This window comes from Cheilinus undulatus, linkage group 6 (genome assembly GCF_018320785.1).
Source record: "Cheilinus undulatus linkage group 6, ASM1832078v1, whole genome shotgun sequence".
NCBI lineage: Eukaryota > Metazoa > Chordata > Actinopteri > Labriformes > Labridae > Cheilinus > Cheilinus undulatus.
Genome location: NC_054870.1, coordinates 47,364,384 through 47,389,834, shown reverse-complemented (window position 1 = coordinate 47,389,834; position 25,451 = coordinate 47,364,384). Strand labels below are relative to the sequence as shown.

Here is a 25,451-nt window from a genome sequence, read left to right as displayed (position 1 = left end):
TTGGAACATCCCTGGTATGCAGCCTCACATGCACCTCCTCAAAAATGTAACTACGCATTGAACCAGCATTGAACCAACACAGACCGTGAGCCCTGTGATTGGTCTGCTCCATAGCATCAGATGACTGCTCGTCTCTGAATTTTAGGGTGTATAGTGAGTACTCTGGGACTACATAAATGGTTGCAGATGATGAACCAATTTATCAAACCTGCTTGCTGACATTTGTAATTATCAGAAGTGCATTCCCTTGTCTGACTCTTTTTGGAAAACTAAGAGGAAGTGCAAAAATTTCCCTCAGCATTACAGTCCATTTCCTTACGTCTCCTCTCCTTTCCTCTTTACAATAACTGTGAGTTAATCACTGTTGCTTGATATTCATCAAGATCAACTCCAACATAATGTGCTCGGATTCAGTTTCCATGTTTTCCTGTGCACAAACAAGCAGAGAAAGAGACAGGACTGGAAACTGGTGATAAAAGCAAAAACAGAAATCACTCCACAGACTAGTGTTGAGGTGGAGTATTGCAGAGTTACGCAGATGCATCTCTGTATAAGTATGTAGTGGCCATGAAGGTGTAGGTCACTATGGTGTAGATTTGATGCAAAAGTATAAACTAGGCTCAAGACTTGTCTCTTTCTGTATGGAAGTTAAAGGTGTGAATGTCAGCCTGATGTTCTTACGGTGTCCTAGTATACTGATTTTATAACAGTGAAAGGATTTGCATGGCATTTCCCACAGGCTAGAGCCATTCTTCTGGTATTTACCTGTGTTTGGATGTGAAACTGAAGACCCAGAGTGAGACTGGTGGTGTTTCTCTGACACACAGCCCAGAGCGATGACCGACTCAGTGTGTCTGTAACATATGCCCTTTAACTTTTCTTTTTTTTTTTTTGCAGCCAAACCTGTTTTATTGTGGAAGTTTCCATTCTGGATTTTAGGCCTGAGAAAACTGCGTGAGGTCTTCTCAGCGTAACGTTGAGTACATGCTGTAATAAATCTGGTTTACAGCTGGACAGATTATGATATACGCTTTAGCTTACTTGAGAAACTGTCCTGACCTTTTAAAACTGATGTCATGGTGGGTCAGATGTTAAGCTGATAAGATTGAAGCACTATTTTGGTGCCTTTGTGGCAATTCTCGTTTCATTCACAAGTCTTAAACCTCCAAAGCTCTTTGGTTTGGTTCTTATCTAAACAGAAAACACAACAGTCTGTTGTACAGTTTGCAGAGGAATAAAAAAGAGTATTTTTGAGGCTGGCATGTCCAGAGAGATGTGATGGAACAGAGATAATGTGAGCAACCTCCCATGGCTGTACCACACTGCTTACTTTGTCTGTTGAAGAAAAGCCTGTGCAGGAACAGGTATTCTGGCTGAAAACAAAGACAGCATTATGTTTTGTTGTTGTCTCCATGTGCTCGTTTTTTTATAATGAAATCATAATGAATTATTGACCTGAATAGTAAAGAACAGACCAATAAAACCACAAGCCAACACACACAGCAGACACCTGAGAAATGATACTGACAAAGCATGTGCTTCTTCCACCCCCTTAAGGAGGTAATCTTTGGGTACTTCTTTAATTTTGATAAGACACATTTATACAAGACCTGCAGAACATGGGAAAATATGTGATTCATGATGATCTGGCAACTTAAAACAGGGGAGCCTTCTCAATCAAACCACCTCTGAACAAATATATATGTACACTTTATCATAGTTTTGCAGGACCATGACTTAATGGACAAGAAAAGCTGTTAAAAAGTGGCATCACCAGCCAAGTCTGCTATGCATGCCGACACCTTATGAGTGAAGAGGCTGCATGCAATCAAGGCTGGAGACTGTAGTCTGAGCTAGGAGACGATATTTAACCAGGGGTTGCCCTTACATTACAGATTGAGTGTGCATGCACTCATATTACCACATGGCATCTTAGCCTTTCAGGGACCCAGCTATTTCTGTGGCAGGCCTGCTTGCTATACACTAAAAAGGAAAGTGAATTGTCAATGTCATATTATGTGCAGTGTGTGACGGTGGTGGCTACACTTGTAGTCATGACAGCGCATGCCATAGCATTGTATTGGCATACTGGTCCCACTGGTTGGCTTCCAGCTTTTTGCTTAGGAGGAAAATATGTGTTCAAAGTGTGTATGCTACATCAGAGTTAACAGTACTTATTAGGAATGCATTCAATCATTATGAATTAGTATTTATTTTTTAAATCATTTTAAGATAAAGGTCAGATACTCCTTCTAAACTATAATCCAGCTGCCCACCACTAGTGGCCACTGTTGTTCTGGGCGAGGCACAGTTGTGAGGTAAGCAAGCAGCGACAAGAGGCCAGTGTAATTACGGTGGAAGACATTAGCGTGGATGCTGCTAAAGCACCAGTTTTATCAGAACTTGACGACATTTCTTTGTTAAAAGAAGAACGAAGAACAGCAGTGAGTTGTTTTCTTTTCCAAAATGATAAAAGTTGTGTACTGACATGTCTACAGTCGCCATGGTTCGCATTATGCAGTTCTCTATGGATTTTACTCCTTGGGAACGACTGATTGGCCCGCAAAGATGTGACAAACAGAACGTTCAACCAATCACCCTCCAAGTTTTTTTTTTTTTTTTCCAAAGCTCTGCCCTTTCCCAAACACCATCTACGGGAGGTTTACCAGATGGATGTGTGAAACAAATCTATCTGGCGTGTCAGGTTACCTTGTTGCAAAAATGCTCTTTAATCGATATAAATAACTGCTTACTGCTTTAGCACCCATAGCACCTTGTGGAACAGCACCATACCAAACTCGCATGTAACAGAAGCAATTGTCACTTCTTATCGAGGGTTGTTCCAACTCTGATACCAGTATCAGAAATACATCTGATACTGCTGAAAATGTGGGTAATAGTATCAGTGAGTACACGTGTTTATGCACAGATCCAATACCGTTTTGTTTAACTTTGTATTTTGCTTTGTTTAGCCATGCTGGCATTATAGACCAGAAATCAATTCTTCTTCCCTACAGAAGGCAACATGACATTCATTTTTCCATGTATGTGTTTGTTCAGAATCCTTCCAGACTAGGGTTGTTGTATACCACAAGAAGGGACACAGGCTATTGTAAGTTCAATAACTTTCATACTATAAATCGAAGCCATTACTTTTTTCCTCTTTTTTCCTCTAGCAGGTACGCTGCTCCAATGATGTTATCCATGCATTTGGATCCCTGACAGAAGTGTTTCTAGTGAGCCTGTAACTTAGGCAACTTTTCCGGGACTTTAAAGATGAACTCCACACTGGTAGATGTGGTGTTAAACATCTTTTTCTCCTTTTTTCAAATCCTTTTTCAATCAGTTATTACTGCTAGATTGAATGCTCATGGCCATATTTTTGCTTTGTGAAGGGCTGTCAACCAAGGTCAAACTGAAAATGCTTAAACATGCAGATCATTGTGGAGATGGCCTGAATAGAGTGTAATGGGGAGAAAGAGAGATAATTAGCCCCTGATGTGGCCCTCTATGTCATTGTTATTTTAAGATTTTAAAGTAAAAGATGATTGTTCATCAGTGGCAATTGAGGTAAAAAGTTCAGTTAATTGTGATGTTGATTTTTGTGATAATCACCCAGTCCTAACTCTGAGTGAAACTAATAGCTACTTCAAATATAATTTATCTGTAACAAAAAATTGTTAAATCTCGACTGTTATACAAGGATTTTCATGATTAGAAAATGATAAAACTTTAATACAGTTCACCTGTTGTGATACTGCAGCATTAGAAATACAAGTCTTAGGCACCCAATATTGGGTAATTTCTTGTTTTTCGATGTTAAAAATGCTGTGAATCTCTCTTTGCTCATGACAGCTTTTGGTTTAAAAAAACTTAAGTCCTGAAAATGTGTAAAAGCTTCAGTACTAGTTGATACTGTGTGTCATACTCTTCCTCCTCTTCGCCTCTGTGTGTGTGTGTATGTGTGTGTGAGAGAAAGAGAGAGTTGCTGTCAGAGGACTTAATCTAGAGTATGCTTGTAGTAGGAGAGGGTTTTTTTTTAGAATTGAGTTTGGAAATTGACTCAAAAAATTCAAAATAAGAAAATTAACTAATATTTTATGATAGATACTCTATATATGCCATAAACCGTACTTTTTAAACATAGAAATTGCATTAGGCTATATATTGTCAAAAAAATTGCAGCTTCACTTTTTTCAGGTATACTTAACTGATGAATTAGAGATGAGTTTAATTTTTTTTAACATTGTTTTTTTAAACGAATATAGCAAGTCAACAGTTGGAAGCACTCAAAAAAAATTTGTTGTGGTCAATCATGAAAGAAAATGTTAGTTATGTTGGAGTCTGACCTCTATTTTCCACATACTCATGCACTGCAATCTGCTTGCAAAGTGCACTGCAGATCACACTACAAAATGCACTGCAAATGACACTACAAATTGCACTGCAAGTTTCAAATCCCACTGCAAAACACACTGCAAATCATATTGCAAAACACACTGCTAATTGCATTACTAATCGCACTGCAAACCATGCTGCAAATTGCACTGCAAGTCACACAAAAAGTCACATTGCGAATCCCACTGAAATTCGTAACGGTAATTGCACTCCTAATCGCACTGGGATTCACACTGCAAATTGCTCATGGCAGCTTTTGGTTTAAAAAAACTTAAGACCTGAAAATGTGTAAAAGCTTCAGTACTAGTTGATACTGTTTATTATTAAAATAACAGACATTAATCATATTATTTTAAAACAATTAAGCATTGAAAGTGATGGAAAATTAACAACCATACCACTTTGGAAAGGGTTAAATGTCTGCATGCTGAGTGAGAAAGTAAAGTTATGATAAAATTCACACTTGTATGATGTGTTTTTTAAGGATGCTTATATAGCAGCAGCATATAAATGTGATGCTATTGCAGAGCCTTTCTGCAGAGTCCTAATTTATACTCTGTTAAGAAATAATTCAGAGGATAGTGTGGTGGATGATTTGCATGCTTTAAAGACAAACTCTTTACTGTGCTCTTTGGCGTGTGGCTAACATCATCAATGCCTGTTAAATGAACCCAAGAAACGTCCACTCTGATAACACTTCTGTATCAGTGCAGCTCAGCGCTGGCTGTGTGGGTTCATCACATTTGCCTCCGAGGTGGCTCACAGAATAAACACTGACCACTTCATGTGTCATGGTATTGACAGTTATATAAGTATCCAAGAAGACACAGTAACATTTCTGAAGTCAGTCAGTTCAACCGTCAGGCAGATAAAGACATGCACAGTGCAGCTGTATCAGCACGATGAAAAAGAAAAGGTGTGTTTTTACACTAACAAGACGAGGCAAGTTGAACTTGAGAAGTTTTTTAGTTTTACAGGAAAAATCTGATGACCCAGTCACATCTCAAGGCACGTTTTAGTCTGAGTGTGTTTAATGGCTGAGACCTATTTCTTCAGGCACGTTTTACTTGTTTGATGGTTTTATGTAATATTTGTGCTGAGGCACCGGACAGAATTAGCAAACAGTCTCTTATGTTTCTCCGTTGATTCAAAGTTTCCCCCTTCAGCGACCGGCCCTCCAGATACGGAACATACCACCAGTCTGGTTTGTAAATAGCAGTTAGCTTACTGAACTGCAGACAAGCTAAGAAACCAACAGGATAAGAAGAGGAGGAATGCAAAACTCGCTGCTAGTTGAAATTCTTCTGCTTGTTTGTCCAGTTTGAAATGAAACCATTTCTGCATCCACAGCTGAAGTGAAACTGTTATACTGAGTGAGTGGATGGTGATGATGTTAAACACCTCTTATTAATAATCCCTGAAATGAACTCTCACATCAGCAGGATGTTTAAGGGCTTAAAAAGCTGCTGCAGATTAGCTGAAAATTGTGTAAAGCAGTCACGTCTCAAGCAAAATACCAAACATTCTCTTCAGCTAAGGAAAGAGATGCTTTTCTTTGTTAAATACCAGATAATGATACCTGAATATAAAAGGATCCACTGGTGTATGGGCTGAAAGTTGGTACTAGTTGATACTGGCCCTGTTTACAGACATTGACAGATAATGTGGCATGCACTGATGCCAGCCAGTGTCTATCTGTTTTGTAGCATCAGTTTTATACTGGCAAGCTAATGGGGTTAAATGATATGCTTTCTCGATGCTACTGTAATGTGTGGAATAGTCACACTGCAGGGTGTTCAGTGTTTTGCATTAATGTTGTGTATTTAAAAGCAAATAAAGTGGTACTGATGAAAGCTGCTGCCGTTATGTTACAGCTGTAGGTGTCTGCTGCAGTGTGTGTGACTCACAAGCAGCTTGACATCACAGTAAGCTGCTGTTAAACAAGAAGTTACAATCACAGAGCTGTTCATGTAGAATAAACTTAACACTGAACATCATTAAAAATGGCTGATGATGTTCAATATCAACCTGCTCTCTCCACTTTTCTTCCTCCTCCTCCCCTCTGTGTGTTTGTGTGTGTGGGAGTTGCTGTCACAGGATTTGATCCAGAGTATGCTCATGGTAGGAGAGGGTTTTTTTCAGAATTGAGTTTGGAAAATGACTCAAAGAATCCAAAAAAAAGAAAATATAATTGATTAAAAATTTATGAATAAATACTCTATATATGCCATAAACTTCACTTTTTAAACAAAAAATTGCAATATATATTGTCAAAAAAATTGCAGCTTCCCTTTTCCCCCAATATTATTCAGCCCGAAAACAGGTATACTTAACTGATGATTTGGAGTAGAGTTTAATTTTTTTTTTTAAATGAGCATCATAAGTCAACAATTGGAAACACTTTTTCAACTGTTATGTTGGAATCTGACCTCCATTTTCCACATACTCCTACACTGCAATCTGCTTGCGAAGTGCACTGCAAATCACACTGCAAATCGTACCGCAAATAGAACTACAAATCACACTACAAATTGCACTGCTAATTCAATGCAAAACACACTGCAAATCATATTGCAAAACGCACAGCTAATCGCATTACAAATCACACTGCAAGTCGCACAGAAAGTCACATTGCAAATCACACTGCAAATCTACCTGCTAATTGCACTCCTAATCGCTCTGTGATTTGCACTGAGAATCACACTGCAAATTGCACGGCAAGTCACATTGCAAATCACACTACAAATCGCTATACAAGTCTCCAGTCCATCTTTGTTTTTTTTTTTCATGAGTTCGAACCACTCTACTCTACTGGAGATTTGAGACAGGTCTATTTCAGTGCTGGCAGCTGCTAAAACACGTCATTCCACATAAATTGATCAAAACATCTGTAATAAACATGCTAAGCATCCAGTCAACTTCAGAAAAGGTCATTGGGAGGTCAGTGGGTCAAAGCGCTACTGTGGCACCTCCAAAGAAAAGTCCACTCTTGGAAAACCATAAAATTTTACATGAAGCCATACATCTTTTGTAGCAAACATAAACCTTTTAACTTCATAATGTACTTACCCATGACAGAAGAAAAAAACATAATGGATTCGTGTCGAAATGAATGGCAAATCAACCCCAGTGGGCAAAATAATCAGCTGTTGACACTCCATTCTTCTGTGAACTTGTAGTTCTCCCATGATCTTGTGAGCTCGAGCTGCTCAGGGTGCTCGCTGTGTGGCGCTCCAGACACGCTTCAAGTGTGCGAAGTCGCTCGCTGTTGGTTGGAGCAAATCACTTTGCAGCCATAACAGCACAGGTGTAGTATGTAAAAACTGGAGGTTACACGGGCTCTTGGCGCTCATAGATTGCCATTGTAGTGTGTTATCTTTTACACCTCTTATCCACCATCAGGGGTAGTGCCTGGCGTAAAGGAGGGCACTCACTGAATAATGCAATATCTGGAGCTGTTGACACAGAAAGGAGCTGTATGTGGTGTGTGTTAACACCTGATTGTGTGTGTATGAGGAGCTTCCGCTGTGTGTTTACATGCTGTGCCTCCTGTGTTCCTCTCATCATGCTGCTACATTGTAAAACAATGAGAATTCATACACTAAGACACCATTAGTATGCCTTTGTGGGAACTTTATGTAAAGACCTGTCGTTATTTTCCATTATTTCCTAGATTTGATCCTTTAAAATCAATTTATTCAACTAATTAATATTAACATAAACTAAAAAATGATCCTCAATTACAGCCTTAGCAGTAGGATATATAAATCTGCTGAGCTGTTTAGTGACCACTGACAGTGTAACCCTCTTTATTTAACATGCAAACAAACTGACATCCATGTTTGCACCTGTTGAAACATTAGGTCAGTCAACAGGTAGTCCCTGGTTAAAAATTTAATACTCTTTTATTTTGTGAGGAATTTTTTTTATTGTTTTTGGTGACCAATTAAAAACCATGTGTTCTACTTTCATCCACTTTTACTCTTTAATATCTGCCTCTATGAGTAACAAAACTCAGTCATACCATCAGTCCAAAAAAAAAGCATAATAACATTATAATTTAGAATTTAGAATCACATCTAGGACCTGTAGACATTCTAAACAGCCATTTTTTGTTTTTACCATCATTTTTACCAGGAGTTTTAATTGAGTCCTGAGTATCATGTGAGAGATCTGCTCCAGTACCATCGTTCAGACGGTTTAAAAACTGAAGCACACAGTAATGACAGCAATGCAGTGAGGAAGCTGAGTCCTCAGTGGGACAGGAAGCTGCAGGGTTCAGGTTGTGGTTAAAGCGGTAAAAGAGAGCGGCGCTGTGAATCCCTGAGCAGGAAGCTGGTGTTTGAACTGACTCACTGACTGACAAGTGACCGACACACTGTGTTTTTTCAAAGAAAAATCCGTCACGAAGGTAGTGTAGCGGTTGAGTGTCAGACAACTGCTTGTGGTTCCTGTCTGGCCTCTGCTGTGATATCTAACACTTTTTGCAATACAGATGTAACCTACATGTAACCCTAGACTCCACTTAGCACCTGACACTGAGGCCTTTTACTTAAGCGTCTGTGGTTGTAGCCTTTCACGCTGCAAAGTGTGTTGACATGAGTTTATTTTTAGTTCATGTGTTAATTTAGAAGCTTTTTATGCACCAGAAATAAGAAATTATGGGAGCCTAGAAAAACAGAAAAGTTACACTTATTACTAAGAGAGACCTTAGGTTTTGAATGGAAATCTTAAACAAATCTTCAAAGTCTCATAAGTGTTACGGGATTTCTTATCATTCTTGTTTTGTAGGGATGCATTTTATTAAATTTTTATATCTGTTATACCGATATTTGCAAAGTCATAAGAGCTGATATAGATATCAATATATGCACACCTTTTTTGTGCAATATATTTAAAATGAAAAGCCTGGGTTCATATGCCTTTTAAAAGCTACAAACAGAACTGTAACAGCCTGCCGACACTGTAAGCTCTGTACTGTACCAAATAAAAATAAATCAGCAGCGTTAACAACTGCTGCAACCGTAGGAAGGGCAGGACTTTGAAAAAAATCTTGAGAGGTGATTGGACCAACGTTTTCTATCACATTCATGACCGGCCAATCAGAGTGACAAGACAAAATGAGGTTGTAGACATGAGCAGCTCCAAACAGAACTTACCTGAGCTCTACACGTTAGCAATGCCATAGCTTGTGAAAAGCAGAGCTTTAAGGGCTCAAATTCATGCTAGAACCTATCAGGAGACATGCAAAAAACATCTTTCCTGCCAAGAGAGGCCTTCAGTGTGGCTCTGTGGCTGTGCTCTTGTTGCAACAAAGAAATGTGGTCAAGGTCTGATTGAATTGAAGCTTTTCTACATCTGCATGCACCAACATACCAGTGGCAGCCATTGCTATCTTCTCCCAGTACAGCTAAATCCTACCAATAGTCACGGTATGCTTCGCAAGGCTATGAGTAAGCAGTCCTACATGGACCTGGAGCAATGTGAGTGCAGGCCAGTGGGGGACTTGGGAAAGAGGGCTATTGCAATTCTGCAAGGTAGATGGCAACAGGGCCTAGTGTGCATGCCTCCTCATGGCATTTACTGCAGCAGCTTTAGCAGCTTATTAGGTGTGCATTCAAACGGCATTGCTAAGTTGGTGACAGAGAAGAAGACAGGGAAATGCAAATCAAAGGAATTTATAATCAAGTGAAATATTAAAGGTGGCCATTGCAAACAACAGTCACTAGTTGCCTTTGGAAATGCAACAAGCTGGGAAAACTAATAAAAGCCATAAAGTCTGACATGAATATGCAAAACTGTATTTTTATGCTCTTTATGAGGTACTGAAATGTCTTACTGAATATAAAAGATATGCTGCAGCCCCGTTCATACTTTTTGTTTCAGTAAGACAAACACATCTGTCTTTAGTTCTAATAATTTATTCAGGGCTCTTGGTTTGAATGTAAGGTATATTAGTTCATGTGTACTGACTCCAGGCTCCTTCTTGTTTTCTAACAAACAGTGCTGAAGGTGAAACTGAAGATTCAAACATTGACTCGGGTTGACAAGGTGGTTAATAAATTCTTGACTCTCGGGCTGTTGGCTTGAGAGTGTCACACATGGGTGCTTGTTTGGGGCGTGGCGCTGCAGGAACACCAACAGGAAGAACAGGTTTACTGTCCATATGCTAATGCAACACTCATAAAGCAGATGAAAAAAGAGAGACCAGACTGATAAAACAGAATCAGCCGTGCTCTTTGTTACTCCTCTGGTTGTCTGTTAGAGGATTAGAAAAGGACAAAAGCAGCAGAATGAGAGTACATTTGCTTTCTCTTGATACTGAAGGTTTTAGTGTACCTGACTTTTCTCCTAGTGTTGTCTGCTGTCTCACAAAGGAGTGGCTCTGTTCAAGTAGGAAGTCTGAGAGCGATAAACACGTCAGTAAACTCAACCGGAACATGCATGATTTTCTAGATCTGTCATAGTTCAGGTTAGGTTTCTGGAAATGAGCAAGTCTGTACGAGCTGAACCTCCCTTGGTGATATCATGGTGAGATAAATCTTTGAGCTGGTAGACTCAGCAGACAGAGAGTGCCTCCATCAAAAGTGTTTGTCAGCAAGTGAAATGTGAAAGTGAAATAAATGTGGTTAGATTGGAAATGCTCAGTCATTCATCAAGCCTTGTGAGTGTACTCGTTTGTTTGCTCGACAGAATGATGGATTAAAGATTGTTTGAACTGTCTTAAGACCTCAGATTAACTTGTGCATTTAGTGACAGGGTGGAGTTTGACTTTTGGACTCTTGGGTCATATTTCTTGTGCACACATTATTAAGATGAAATCATATCTGACAAGGTCTAAGTATATGTGCACCTGATCATGAGTGTCTATTTTCATACATGCACACACATTTAACAAAGTGCATTTTCAGTTAGCTAACGAGCTGAAAATACAGCTTCTCTTAGACATCATCATCATCACATCAGGTATTTCCCAAAATTCCAATTTTTATGCTTTCTCTTTATATGTAAACATCAGGTTTTGCTGTTTGAGTGCAGTAGTGGTTTATGCACACTCAAAAGATTTTATCACAATGTTATTGATGAGGATTAATAAGGAATCCTTAGGTCTGGCAATGATGAACTGTGAATGTGAGAAGTGTTTTACCACACAATCAGGGACACTCCAATTTATCATCAGCAGCCGATCATTATCAGCTGTCTTTTATTAATAATACATGATCGAACACTGGCAGTAATTCTGGGAGTGACTGATCTGCTTACCTGGTAAATACTCTGGTGTCTGTAGCTAAGAAAAGCCCTGTATGTGCGCTGTAGTGACATTATACAGGCTTATTGAAGTGCCAGTCATAAGCACATCAGCACTGAAAATCAAATCAAACTGAAATGCAGCACCTTCGCCTGTTGACTTGTTAATAAACTCAGTGGGCTTGTCCATATCGCCTCTTTTCCTGCTGTTGCTGCTCTTTTGTGTAAGACAACTTTGTGCAGCTTTACTTGTAGGAAGTCCTGGTACACTACAGAGTAAGGCAGATAGACCGATCTCTAAACCAGCTGATATATCAGAGTACAAAATATGACTGATAATGGTGACTGGAAGATCTCACTCTGAGGCGATTGGCAGAGATGCATTGATTGTTAAAATTGGTGCATCTGCTTTGACTTGGCCAATGGTCAATACTCATGCTAATGTTTTTACATTCCCACATTCCAGCATTTTCTCTCATGTTTGACCATGACAACAGAACAGTTTCTCCAACAAGACAAACTGGCCAATAATAGCTCGTTTCCAGTGAATAATCTGTTTTGGTTTGGTATGAAGACTAAGGATGTTCCTAACTGTCTATTTTAGGGCTGAATGCTTTGGGAAAATCATCTAAATTTAATTGCAATTTTTTTTTTACTCAATATTGATATGAAGCTATTTCTTAAGTATGCATTTTCAAGAAAACACAGCCAATTAATCATTCTATATTATAACAAACAAAGTTAGAATAAACTATGGCTGAACAATTTTGAAAAAATATCTAATTGTGATGATTTTGACTCAAATTGGCTATGAATTGTTGTATTCAAGGGAGTGGTATTTTTCATGTCATTCTTGTATTTGATAAAAAATGTACAAAAATGAAGCAAGTAGGATTTTTTATAGACAATTTTAAAAAATTGGCACTTGAATAATTGCATGATATGTAATGCATAAAACTTATAAGTTTTAATCTGGTGTTCTGACACAGATTTTAGGTTAAAGAAATATTGCACCTCTTGTGATTTGAAAATTGTGATTTAATCTAATTTTTGATTAATTGGCCAGCCCTAGTCTGTTTCCCCATTTGGCTAAACACTAATATGAATTTCGTCCTTGTGTCAGCGGGTGTGATGTGAGCCTGATTTGCTCTCTACAGTGTAGCTAACATTAGCAGCTAACATAAGCAGCTAACATTAGCAGCTAACATTAGCAGCTAGCTCTGCCAGTCTTCGTTCCTCTTTGCAGATTTCCGCTGTTTATACTACACGCTAACTGCTAAGCTACCACTGAGCTTCTCATATTTACGTTTGGTGAAGTGCCATGGGAAAGCTTAGACAGGAAGGCATCATCAATTAACTGAAGTTATCGCGGCCTCTAGCGGCAAGAGGTTTATTACAGTTTAAAAGAGCATTATAGACTGAGATTTTAAGACTATGTTTTAAAAAATAAAAGATTGTTAAATAGTTTAAACAATCCGTAAATCATGCTGGCTTAATCTTGCATCCCGAATAAAAACAAGAAAAACTGACTAAAAAACACTTGAATTAGGGATATTTGGACTCAACAGAGATTCATAGTTTCCTAGACTGCGGACATTGATATGTGGCCACAAACCCAGTTTCCTGATGTTTCTGTGGACCTGATTTCAACTACATGAAGAGGAGCCTTAAGGCACACATCAGCCAATGGATGTAAAACTGAATTATTGATGTTTTATTAGTATGAAATTTTAGAGCAGGTGCTTCTCTGTATTGTGGTGATCCATTTACTTATTTTTACTTGTGGTAACCTGTGAAAAGATTGCTCTGTGGTTGTCAAATCTATTTGCAAAACTTTGGGCTGAAGCCTGTTTTAAAACCAGATCAACGTACCCAGGATTTCTTTCCTAATCTTGTTTGATTTTAACACCAGTGAAACTTTAAGTTTATTTTTAATGTGTCAAATTCTCACAGTACAGCTCTAAACGTGGATATTAAGTTGTATAATCTGTTAAAGCGTCAAACATGACACTTAATGAAATGTTCACGAAAAAATTTTAACAAAATAGAAATCGTGTTAACTTACAAACGCTACTTTATTTAATCTGTAATAAACATTGATGGACTTGACAGTTTTTTGTCTTCCCCCATAAAACCAGCCATGTTAATGGGACTATATGTACAGCTATAAAACATTATTCGTTGTCATAAAATGCCTCGTCACCTTAGATATTATTTTACAATGAAGTTGATTTGCTGAAATTTAAGGTCTTAATTTTCTGTGAAGGTAAAGGAAGGAAGGACTATAGACTTTAAATGTTTCTGTAAACGTATTCCATCAGCTGAGGTTCTGTATTGCCCGCTGTTAACATATTCAAGATGTAGCTATTGAAATGACAGCACTTTTCAGCTGAAATAAAGCTGCTTATTCCCTACTGATCTCTGTCATCAGTACAAACCTTCTTCAACTCAGCGGCTGAAACGGCAATGACCCAAGCTGTCAATGATGTCACATGCATTCCCTCTACAATTCATTTCACTAAGTGAGGGTATGGGTGTCTGTGGAAACGCAGACTATTTAGGGGTTTAACGAACCAAACCATACCAAACCGTTCCCGATCAGACTGGACCACCTGATGGAACGTGGCTTAAGAAATCTCATCTCTGAATCAGCTTTTAGGTGTGCTTAATGCCAGCATTAAATTGATTGGACACAACAGATAAATATCTGCTTATTTTTACACCCACAGTATTTACTGATAACTGATGTTTGTCAGGGGAGCCAATAATGGCCTATACTGATGTTAAACCAATACATCTGTGCATCTCTAGTGGTTGGTTTTGGGTAATTGGCTCCAAAAGCTTGATTGGGACATCCCTACATACAATGATGGGTAAGAGTTGTTGGTTGCACCCCAAACTTATAAAATGAATATGCACTAGGGATGCTGATCATGCTGGCACGTTCAAAAGTTATGAAACAGTGACTTCAGTTTCTGCAGAAAAATAACTTTTCCGCTTCCCGTTTCAAAAGTGTTACGCCTCTCAGAACATTCTGAACCCTAAAAAGATGATTGTGAGAATAATTTGAGGGTATTTGCAGTGATTTCTGTGGTGTCAGATTATAGCATGTGAAGAAAAGACATCTGGACTTCTTTTAGTAAGTACAACAGACCTGTGGAGGACAGCCCTCTTATTCTTTAGTGCATTCTGACCAGCTTTTATGACAAAGGAAGCTTGTGGATTGGAGTTTTCCCGGCATTGAAAATTAGGTGGTTACCCTGCTTTTTTTTTTTTTTTTACCACAACCAGCTCTCATCAGTGTCAGAAATTTTCATTCACATAGAATACCATCTACCAGAGGCAGCACTGAGAAAATTTGGCTCCCCTAAGTGGCATCTCTTATATATGGTGGCCAAGAAAACCCCAGCGGGTCCCATATTGAAATACCTGTTTTTATAGCAGAACTATGAGAGCCCAATAGCTCACTCTTTATCAGTTCATACTGTAAGGAGATGCTTTTTTGTTTAAACATGTCCATTTTGATTTCATTAAACATGTAATTATTCAGAAATTTTCATCACTAGCTGTTTGCCAGGAGGTTAAGGCCTGCCTCAGCTTGACCTGTCTTGTTTTCAGAGTGTATTTCAAACATAGTGAGCGCCATTGTTCAGCTTCAAACATCTTTTCAATACAGTCTATTATTGGTGCCTCAGGTGACCTACTTATGTGGTCAGTGATTGCCAAATAGTTAGAATTTGGTCATGTTTAGGCAGCAGAACTAAACAGTTAAATTCAACAAAATATCAAGATTTTGCTTAAACAACAAGTGAAGGTTGAATTTACACGTGGAGTAAACAGCATCTCCTGTACCTCTGGGTGAGAAGCTTCCTGGCAGAAAGTCATGAAGGAGCATTTTAAGTCAGATGAAAGTGTAAAACTATGCAGTGCCCTGTTGTGCTCAGTGGTGAACAAATATGTAGCTGCAACATACTGGACATGAGGTTCAAAGAGCCTGAAGCATATTTAGCAGTCATCTTCAGTGATTGATTGATGCAGTTACTTTAATGGCTTGGCCCTTATGGCTTGTTAATCTGCCATGTAATAAAGCAGCGGCATCTAAAATACAAAGGCCAGAGGGGAAATTCATGAGGTTGTTTTTCTGTTCATGTTTAAACATTAAAAGAACCTGAAGCAGCACGGTTGGCTACCTGCTCTGCCACCACAAAGACAGCTCTGCCCACTGCTGTAATCAGCGTCAAGTGCGTGCTTGTGATAATTGCTTTTGCCTTTTAAATGCATGCACCAACAGGATCTTTTTGCCAGAAATTGACAGAGAGAGTTTTCTGTATGCCTAACCAGTGACTTGTGACTGGAACATCTCTAAACAGTTTTATGAGTCATGGATGACTGTCTGGGACCTGGTATTCTATCAGACTTTAAATCAAAAAACCTTTGTTATCCAGTAGCACGGTGGTGGAACAGAAAGATGACATTAAAGCTGCAGACTTGATATAACATTTTTTTTTTTTCCTGAAAATGAACATCCTTAAAGTTTTCATCAGCAGTCATTCTGTCAATAAACTGTCAGGACTGAATCCGTCTATCCATTCAACATTAAGGTTGATTTATCAACACAGATAAGCAGATATTTTGACCTGTCCTGCAGAAAAAGAAGAATATGTATTAATCATAGCATTCAAAGCCAGTACATTTGGATGCATAGGAAAGTTAAGCTATGATTCAGGAATGTAAATGGACAACACTTACATCATGCCTGTCAATGCTGTTGTCCCGAGGTATTTCAAAGTTTGGCGCAGTAGATGCTACTTAAACACGTTTGCAAGGTGTCCCCAAATGATGCTGAACCGCTGTGACGTCACTGTGGCACGCTTGGGCCCTGCTCCAGAGCAGGACCGTTCTGGGCACGGCTCAGCGTAGCTCGGCATGGCGGAACTGGTGATTGAAAAATAAATCAGCATGGCCAAATGTCATAGCAGGAAAGCCCCATCAGTGTAGTGTTAAAAGATTAAAAGCAGTAATGCATTAAAAAGCATATTCAGGTGTTACAACACCCCTACTCCCCCTAAAACAAGCATCTGATGTGATACCCAACTCATGTCTGAGCTTAAGACCAAATTAAAATGATTTTAAGTCTCTCTGTTCACTTCTTTGTAACTGTAGTATAGTTTTAAGTTTCATCTCTCTCCTGCTGATGTGTCAAGTTGCTTCTGACAACACAATATTTCCTGATGTGGGCTTTCACAATAAAAGCATTCAAGTAAAATAACAACTGTGAACTTTAATTGTGAAGAACTTGTCGGGAATGGTGTGTTTATCATTGATTTGACTTTGCTTTAGCAGAGGTAGCAGTGAGTGTATGGAGCTACTGTGTTTACAGCTGCCTCAGAATTATACTGGTGAGTGTTTTAATGCCTGTCTACAGCCCACCAGGAAGGTGTACACATGCAAGAGTAAGCCAGTTACCAATTGCATTATCTAGTTCTTAGTCCGACTTAAGGAAATTCCATTTAGTACTGTTTTTCCAGAATAAGTTGTGAACATTTAAGAGTCCAGTTTTGGTCAAACTAACACAATATTAGACTTTATAACTGCATATGTAAAGTACATACTGACTTTCTTAGCTCTGTTCAAGCTAGTAATGACAGTGAGCCAGCATGCATATTACCCAGACCTGAATCAGCTCAATGAAATCAACCATCATTAATTCTATTATTTACACTCATGCTATTCCTGCTGTGACATGTGAAGATGTCTTCTGTGTGAAAGGCCTGCAGTTGTTCATCTGTTATGAGCAGCCATGCAGTTGTCATGATACAGCTGATAAAATGTCATACAATATTTACAGTCAAACTGGAGGAGTGGAGGTTTGTACAGAGGATATATAAGAATGATGACTCCCTGTCACTCATGGTTCAGCTCCACAGGTGTCTTTAATCATGTGTTTCTGATTAGACCTCCTGTCAGACTGTGTAGGTGTATGCAGATACAGATTGACAGTTCCTTCACCCTGCAGTTAGCTTTCCTGCAATTGTCAACTGTGTCAGGTTGTGTGCACAGTGGGAGATGATGGTGACAGCTGATCTCACGGGCATAACTGTGCATTTCTCAGCTTCTTAGTTGGGGGTAGAATCAGCCAACTTTTGAGATGATTAACTGATTTGAGAAATGTGTTTTATTCACTGAATTTTAAGTTTTTTTTGTATTGGGATAACGGCATGGAATTTTCCTAATAATGGATTAATAGTTTGAATTCTTGAGAAAATTACTGAAATTAACTGTTCTCACAGAAGAATGCAATTTATTTTGTTTAAAGAACGTAATTTTCCCAGGGAAGGTCTCTGATATTGGCAGTAACCGCATTTAGTATTTTTATATGAACCAGGCTGTAGAATTACAATAGGCAAATTGTAAGCCAAGAACGGTGGGAGTGCAAAGGTGCAAAGATTTGAATAAGGAGAAAAAATTATTTAAACAAGGGGATGTGAAATAGACCAAAACTGAATAAAAAGTGGTTTTAGTGCAATAGAATATGAGTATAAATGTATAACTAAAATATAAACAGGAGTACGGAAAATGGAAGGTTACAGCAGTGACTGTTAAGTGGTCAATGGAGCAACTCTGTGACTGTTGAGTGGATATAAGAGTAACTCTGTGACTGTTGAGTGGTAGTAACAGTTAGTCTGTGACTGTTGAGTGGTAGTAACAGTTTCTCTGTGAATGTTGAGTGGTCATAAGAGTACCTCTGTGACTGCTGAGTGGTCTTAACAGTGACTCTGTGCTTGCTGAGTGGTCATCAGAGTAACTGTGACTGTTGAGTGGTCACCAGAGTAACTGTGACAGTTGAGTGGTCATAAGAGTGACTCTGTGACTGTTGAGTAGTCATCAGAATAACTCTATGACCGTTGAGTGGTAATAACAGTAACTCTGTGACTGTTGAGTGGTCATAAGAGTACCTCTGTGACTGTTGAGTGGTCTTAACAGTGACTCTGTGCTTGCTGAGTGGTCCTCACAGTAACTGTAACTGTTGATTGGTCATCAGTGTAACTCTGTGACTGTGGAGTGGTAATCGGAGTAACTATGACTGCTGTGTGATCATCAGAGTTACTCTGTGACTGCTGAGTGGTCATCAGAGTAACTGTGAATGTTGAGTGGTCATCAGAGTAACTCTGTAACTGTTGAGTGGTCACCAGAGTAACTGTGAATGTTGAGTGGTCATCAGAGTTACTCTGTGACTGCTGAGTGGTCATCAGAGTAACTGTGAATGTTGAGTGGTCATCAGAGTAACTGAATGTTGAGTGGTCATCAGAGTAACTCTGTAACTGTTGAGTGTAGATCTCATGAAACTGACATTGACTTTTGATTACTGGAAATAGACAAAGTGAAAGAATGAGTGCATTACTGCTCAGGACCTGTGTAGTATACAGAAGTCTTCTTACTACTATAAAAACTCAACAACATAAAAAGTTGTTTGTTTCTATCCCTTGTCTGTAGCAAAATTTCGAGTTTAACCAAATAGGATCTGTTTCTGTTTCTAGTTATGTTTTATTTTCTGGTTGAATTTGAATTAACAACTCAAGAAAATCGACAAAGGCTGGTTAGCAGATATTTCAGAAATTCTGTTTACATGTCCGCCCATTATTTCCAGACATTATTTAAGCTTTATTTTACATGTTGCTTTGAGCAAATTACCCTGTAATCAGTCTAGGATATTTGAGTGGTGTCAAAACGCATTTCTAAAATGCTTAACCTTTTCAGGCTGTTTCCCTTAATACATGTTTCTTATGTCATTTCAGCCATTTTTCCAGCTTGTGAAACTAAGAAAACTTGGCCTCAGTGACAACGAGATCCAGAGACTTCCACCTGAGATAGCCAACTTCATGCAGCTGGTAGAACTGGATGTTTCTAGAAATGGTAAGAAGATAGAAACACTGACAGAGCAAAGCAGCACAGAAGTATGAGACAACATTACAACACATTCACATTTGTTACGCATTACATTTCATAACTGTGTTTCTGGGCATTTTCTCCTGCAAGACTCCACTAAGCTCAGCAAATGAATCACATTGACAGATTTACTTGCAAGTGAAGTTGCTGCAACAAACAAGCAGGAAATGGAGCATGGTTTGCATTAGTATGAATCTTCGAGTTATTTTTATAGACCTGAAACATCGCTTTAGATACAGTGGAGAGGTTTCTGCTGCAACAGAGAAGGCTGGTCACTGCTTTTTATCTAGCTGTCAGTCAAAACAAACCTAACTATTTGTGTTTGATAATTAAATTGGGGTCTTTTAAACACGTACGCCGCAATTTTTGTGCTAATAGCACCAGTTTCAGAGCGCATTTTCACAAGAAATAGGGGGTAATAGGGTAAAACCATGTCCCAGGGTGTTAAAAAATAGCCACAGTATTACTTTAATTACTGTCATGAAGGCACTGGTGCGTAATGAGCACATTTTAAAAATATGTCTTAAGAATTTGTCTGTTTCCAGCAGCAGCACCACTGCCCGAGTTTGAAGATGTTATAAAAGTGATGACAGAACTCCAGTACAGGCCTTCTCTGTCAAACAACTAGCCTGTCAAAAATGTAAAAAATAAAGTCTTGCTATTTAGATGTGCTTTTACTTGCGTGTCCTGTCATGGCAGTAGCAACATCAGGTATATTTAAAGCCATCTAATGTTTTGAAAAATGTTTAAATCTATGTGAACCCCTTCAATATGATATTTAGACAAAGTTAATCAATGCTTGATGGTTAATTTGGCCTCTTAAATGCCCTGTGATCTTTTAGAAGCTTCCTGCAGAGTGAAATCTGAGCTGCACAAAGCTTACTATTGTTGTGCAATGTAAAAATAATCAATATTTACGGCCTATCTTTATCTGTTGAAGAGCAGAGGGGACATAACTTCACATTACTAGATCTTGTCTGATATGATAGTAGTTTGGAATTATTATTTCTTTTATAACCTCAAAATGAGGGAGGGAAAGAAAGTGCAAATGTGTTATTATTTTGCAGAGGGAGAGGAAATAAAATACATTAATTTGATTAATCGTCCTAATATAACTCTATGGCCCATGCAATAAATGTCTTGGCGGTTTTACCATTTACCGTGTGAAAGCTTTGTAAAGGTTTATGGTATTAAAAATGTATACTGTCAAATCCTATTCATCACAAGCACTTTATCTTTCTAGGTTACAAAAATATCCTCTTCTTTCCTTGGCTTTACTTGTAGGGCCACTTAAATAGCTCTTTGGGCTGAACATTTTCTTTACTCAGTGAAATACCAGCTAGAAAATGATCGAACCATGTCTAGCTGCAGCCTTATGTTGTGTTCACACCAGAACGATCCCCTATTTGCACGTTCAGATATGCATGAATAAAGGGAGTTTACTTGCCTACTTTTTCAAACTTGCGTGAATAACTCGTTCCACTCCATTTCTGCCTGTTGTAAATAAACATGAGCCTGAGCCTGACTACACTGAGAGGATCACTGCTATGCATCTGCTGTGGAAAGTAGGGCTGTATGATTTATTAATCTAATTGCATTTTTTCCTCCAATATTACGATTAGATGTGTGATTTTTTTCTTAGGTTCCTCATCTTATGTATTTTCCAACAAACACAAGCAATAAATTATTAACAAACACAATATTAGATGAAATTGGTGTGTAATTATTTTGAAAAAATATGGAATCGTTTTGATTAATCGTTATGGTTAAAAAAATATTGCACCTCCTGCGATTTGAAAATTGCAGCAGGCCAAATTGCGATTTAATCCAATTTTTGATTAATTGCCCAGCCCTAGTGGAAAGCCAAAAACCGGCGGTAGTAGATAGCTGAAATCAGGGGACAGGCAGATGTTTTCACAACTTACCAGGCAATCTGACCTCCTCACTCACTTTCCTCCTTTTAATTCCTGGGCCATGGAACAGGCACGTTGTAACTGTCGTGTTCCTTTAAAGATCCTGATGTGACATATGTGAAATGTCACCATCACTGGAGGATCTCCTGCTGATTGGCCATTGCAGCATGAGTGATTCGCTTTAATTTAGATTTTTGAACTCTTGCGAATAAGCAGATAAAGAAAAGCGCGTTGATTGCAAGGCGAGCTCCTCGCTCAGTTTGCATGATTTCCACTGCATGAAGCGAACCTCTGTCTCTAGATTGACTTTTCATGTAATTAACATGTGCAAATAATTTTACTGGTGTCTGGTATGAACATATTAGACCTGGAAATTGTACCCCTGGGTACTGACAAAGCTGGAATCAGAATCCCCTCACCTTTCTTGATTTCGATTGGCTGGTGAAGGAGAAGTGACATTGAGAAGTGCGGTGCTGTTCCAAATCAAACTTTTTTAACTGAGAGCGCTGTGAAAATGGTGACAAAACCAGCTGATGCTGAGGCTGTTTTTCACTGCTGAGCACTAATAATGCTAGACTCCACATAAAACAGGGGTGTCGAACTCAATCACAGTAGGGGCCAGATTCTGAATTTAGTTGTGACTTGAGAGCCTAACAGGGTCAACATTTAAGCATAAACTGGCAACTTCATTTTCAACTGTAATAAATTATGGAAAAAAACCCTGACAACTGATGACAAATGATCTTGAGATTTCCATCCATCCATTTTCTATACCCCTTATTCCATTCTGGGTGGGGGCTGGGGCCTATCCCCGCTGTCATTGGGTGAGAGGCGGGGTAGACCCTGGACTGGTTGCCAGCTAATCACAGGGCTGATCTTGAGATTTAAAAAGCTGAATGGCTCAAAATCTGAGCTAAAAAGTCAAACTTATTGGTTCAAGAAGTCCAACACAAAATTATAAGACAAAATGATGTTTATGTTAGGCAAATACATAAGATAAAATTAGAAATCAGAGTTCTTAAGGTGAAAATAGGAGATACAATTTCATATAATGAATTTCAAAGGTCAAAATATGAGTTCAAATTTAAAATAGTGAATCTTAATAATCAAAATATGAGATAAAAGTCAACTAAGGAGTTGACCAGGTCAAAATATTAGATAAAATTCGAGATAATGAGTTCAAATGGTCAAAATGTGAGATAGAGGTCAAAATCATGAGTTTTAAAAGTCAAAATATGAGTTTAAATTTTAAAATTGTGAGTCTAAAAGGTCAAAATATGAGATAAAAAAAGATGGAATTGAATCTAGAAGGTCAAAATATGAAATAAAAGTCTGAGTCATAAGTTTCAAAGGTCAAAATATCAGATCAATTTTGAAATAATGAGTTTTAAAGATCAAAACATGAGATAAATAGTCGAAATCATGAATTTTACTGATCAAAACATGAGGTAGAATTTCAAACTGTGACTCTAAATGGTCAAAATATGAAATAAGATCAAAATCAATACTTTAAATGGTTGAAATATGACTCAAAATTCTAAACTAATCTTGAAAACTGATTATAAAGGGTAAAATGTTAGTTAAAAGTCTAAATTATGAATTAAGAAGTCAAAATATGAAATGAAAATACAAAATCATAAGTCTACTTAGTTATTTTGAGATGTTCTTTTTATCTGATTTTTTTTCACACTTTTTTAAATCATCAAGGTTAGATTTACATTTTTATATAGGAAGAAATCTGCAGACCTCATACTGGTGGGCCAGTTATAATAAAAATATAATACAATCTTGCGGGCCAGGTATAACTGTATCACAGGCTGGATTTGTCCCCCAGGCATGATTTTGACACCCCTGACAAAAAACATCCTAGGACACAAGGCATTATTGTCATGTTTCATCAGATTTCTTGTGCCTTTTCAATCATCTTATTCATACTGCGTTGTATAATCTAGTACTGATGACTGATTTTCGTACTTACTTGTGATTTATTTATGAAGTTCTGTGTTTGAGAACTAAGTAGAATTCTGTTTTTTCCTCTTTATTCAGATATTATGGAAATTCCAGAGAGCATTTCATACTGCAAAGCTCTCCAAGTGGCAGATTTCAGTGGAAATCCATTAACAAGGTAATCAAACAGATTGTGTTGTTGATATTCAACAACAGTTCCCCATCCATCATCATTCTTGCTTTGGCGTTGGTGCTTGCTAATATTAGCTGTTCAGGATTATAGAACTGCTTCTAACATACTGTACATCTTCCATCCAGGATTATTCACAGGGATTAAAACATGAAGCGCTGACTCATACATCAATCTTACCACAATGATTCATTCCTGCACATGTTGTCATCAGTTATTTGTGCTACTGTATTGTCTTTTTTTATTTCATTACTGTTTTCTTTATCTTTTCTTTATCATAAAATCAATCACTAAAAACATGATGTGATAAAAGAGGGAAGTAAATCTTTAAAAATGAGAAAATGCGGTCATGAGTGCACACTATATTTCTGTTGTCTGCATTTTTCTACCCTGCTGTCATGTTTCTTCATACACCCCCTTTGACAGATTGCAGATTGTGCATAATATGCTTCTCATTGTGTGGGTGAGGCGAAGTCTAATTTTCACCTCAGCAGGGACAAAAAACCACATTACTTTGCAGGATTTAGTTCAGGAGGCAACAGTGAATAGTAGCACACATGCACTGGGGTTCAATACTGTTAGAGCACACACAAACACACACAATGCTCTTTTTCCACAGGAGTAACCTGATTTCACACTCGATCTACAACACCATTTAACAGTTAAAAGGCAGAGGTCGACTAATGACTGAAGGTTAACAGGGAGGTGAAATCTTTGTGTTAATAATCAACACAGTTTGTTTCAGGATTAATCGGAGGCTTCAGTAATGATTTGAGCCGTGGTGATAATATTTGTATTAGCCAGCTTTAATTTAAATGGAGCTGAAATGAACTAAAGCCTGAACTCCAGGAGCAGGTGCTGCTTGTTTATGGAGACTTGCTGGAAGCTTGCTTCATGAATAAAGGCAATCTGTCTGATTTCTAAGGCTTGCAATCAGCTTGAACTGTATTAATTCCAAATAATTACATTGATTAGAAACCGAGGACATTAGCCTGTCAGTGTCAGACCAGCTGCTGAATGCACATTAACTCAAGTATCTAATCGGCCAATCACATTGGCAGCAACTAATGCATTTAGGCATATAGCCATGGTCAAGACATTGTGCTGGGTAAACTGGGCCTCAGAATGATGAAGAATTGGGATTTGAGTGACTTTGAACATACCGTGGTTGTTGGTCAGGCAGGTTTTTGTGTTGTTTACACCAAACTAAGTAGAAGTTGAGACTCTTCAGACAAGGTGATGTTTTCCGATCTTCTGGTGAGCCTTTGTAAATTGTAGCCTCAGTCTTCTGCAGTGATGGTAGCCTTACTTTTAAAAAATAATCTTTTTTAATAAGTTACCTGCAGAGAAAAGAAACATGTTAGAGTACTTTTGCATTACATGAGATAAAACTATGGACTTTTCACATACACATCCAAATTTGGGCTCCAAGGGTTGTATTGATATACAGCCAATTTAAGTACTCAAAAAAAATGGCACTACTGTGTGTAAAAATGTAGATATGCTCTGGTGGACTTGTTCTATGGTGGGTCATAAAGGGTTAAAGACCCTGTAAAGTAAAAACACATCTGTATTTAGGTTTGTTGTTTGACAGGTCACTCTGTTATGAACGCCCAGGTCAAATTTCAGTCAAATAAAACATCTCTAAGTTTATAAAATTAAGCTTCAAAATAATGATCAGAGCACATCTGCCTGGCTCTGTGCCGAGAAGAGACAATGTCAGTTTTCTGGCTCAAATCCGTTATGATACTTTAAGTCAGTGGTTCTCAACTGGTTTAGTCTCAGAACCCAACAATATCTTTGATGAC

General features: G+C 38.2%; 1 protein-coding gene across 1 annotated transcript in view; it reads left to right on the top strand.

Annotated features, from left to right (window-relative positions):
* Positions 1–25,451, top strand: part of lrrc1 (leucine rich repeat containing 1) — a 54,519-nt gene that overhangs the window by 5,863 nt on the left and 23,205 nt on the right. Inside the window, exons 2-3 of the mRNA XM_041789819.1 lie at positions 19,443–19,560; positions 23,553–23,631. Of these exons, the coding sequence (XP_041645753.1) occupies positions 19,443–19,560; positions 23,553–23,631 (197 nt within the window). The remainder of the gene's footprint in view (positions 1–19,442; positions 19,561–23,552; positions 23,632–25,451) is intronic.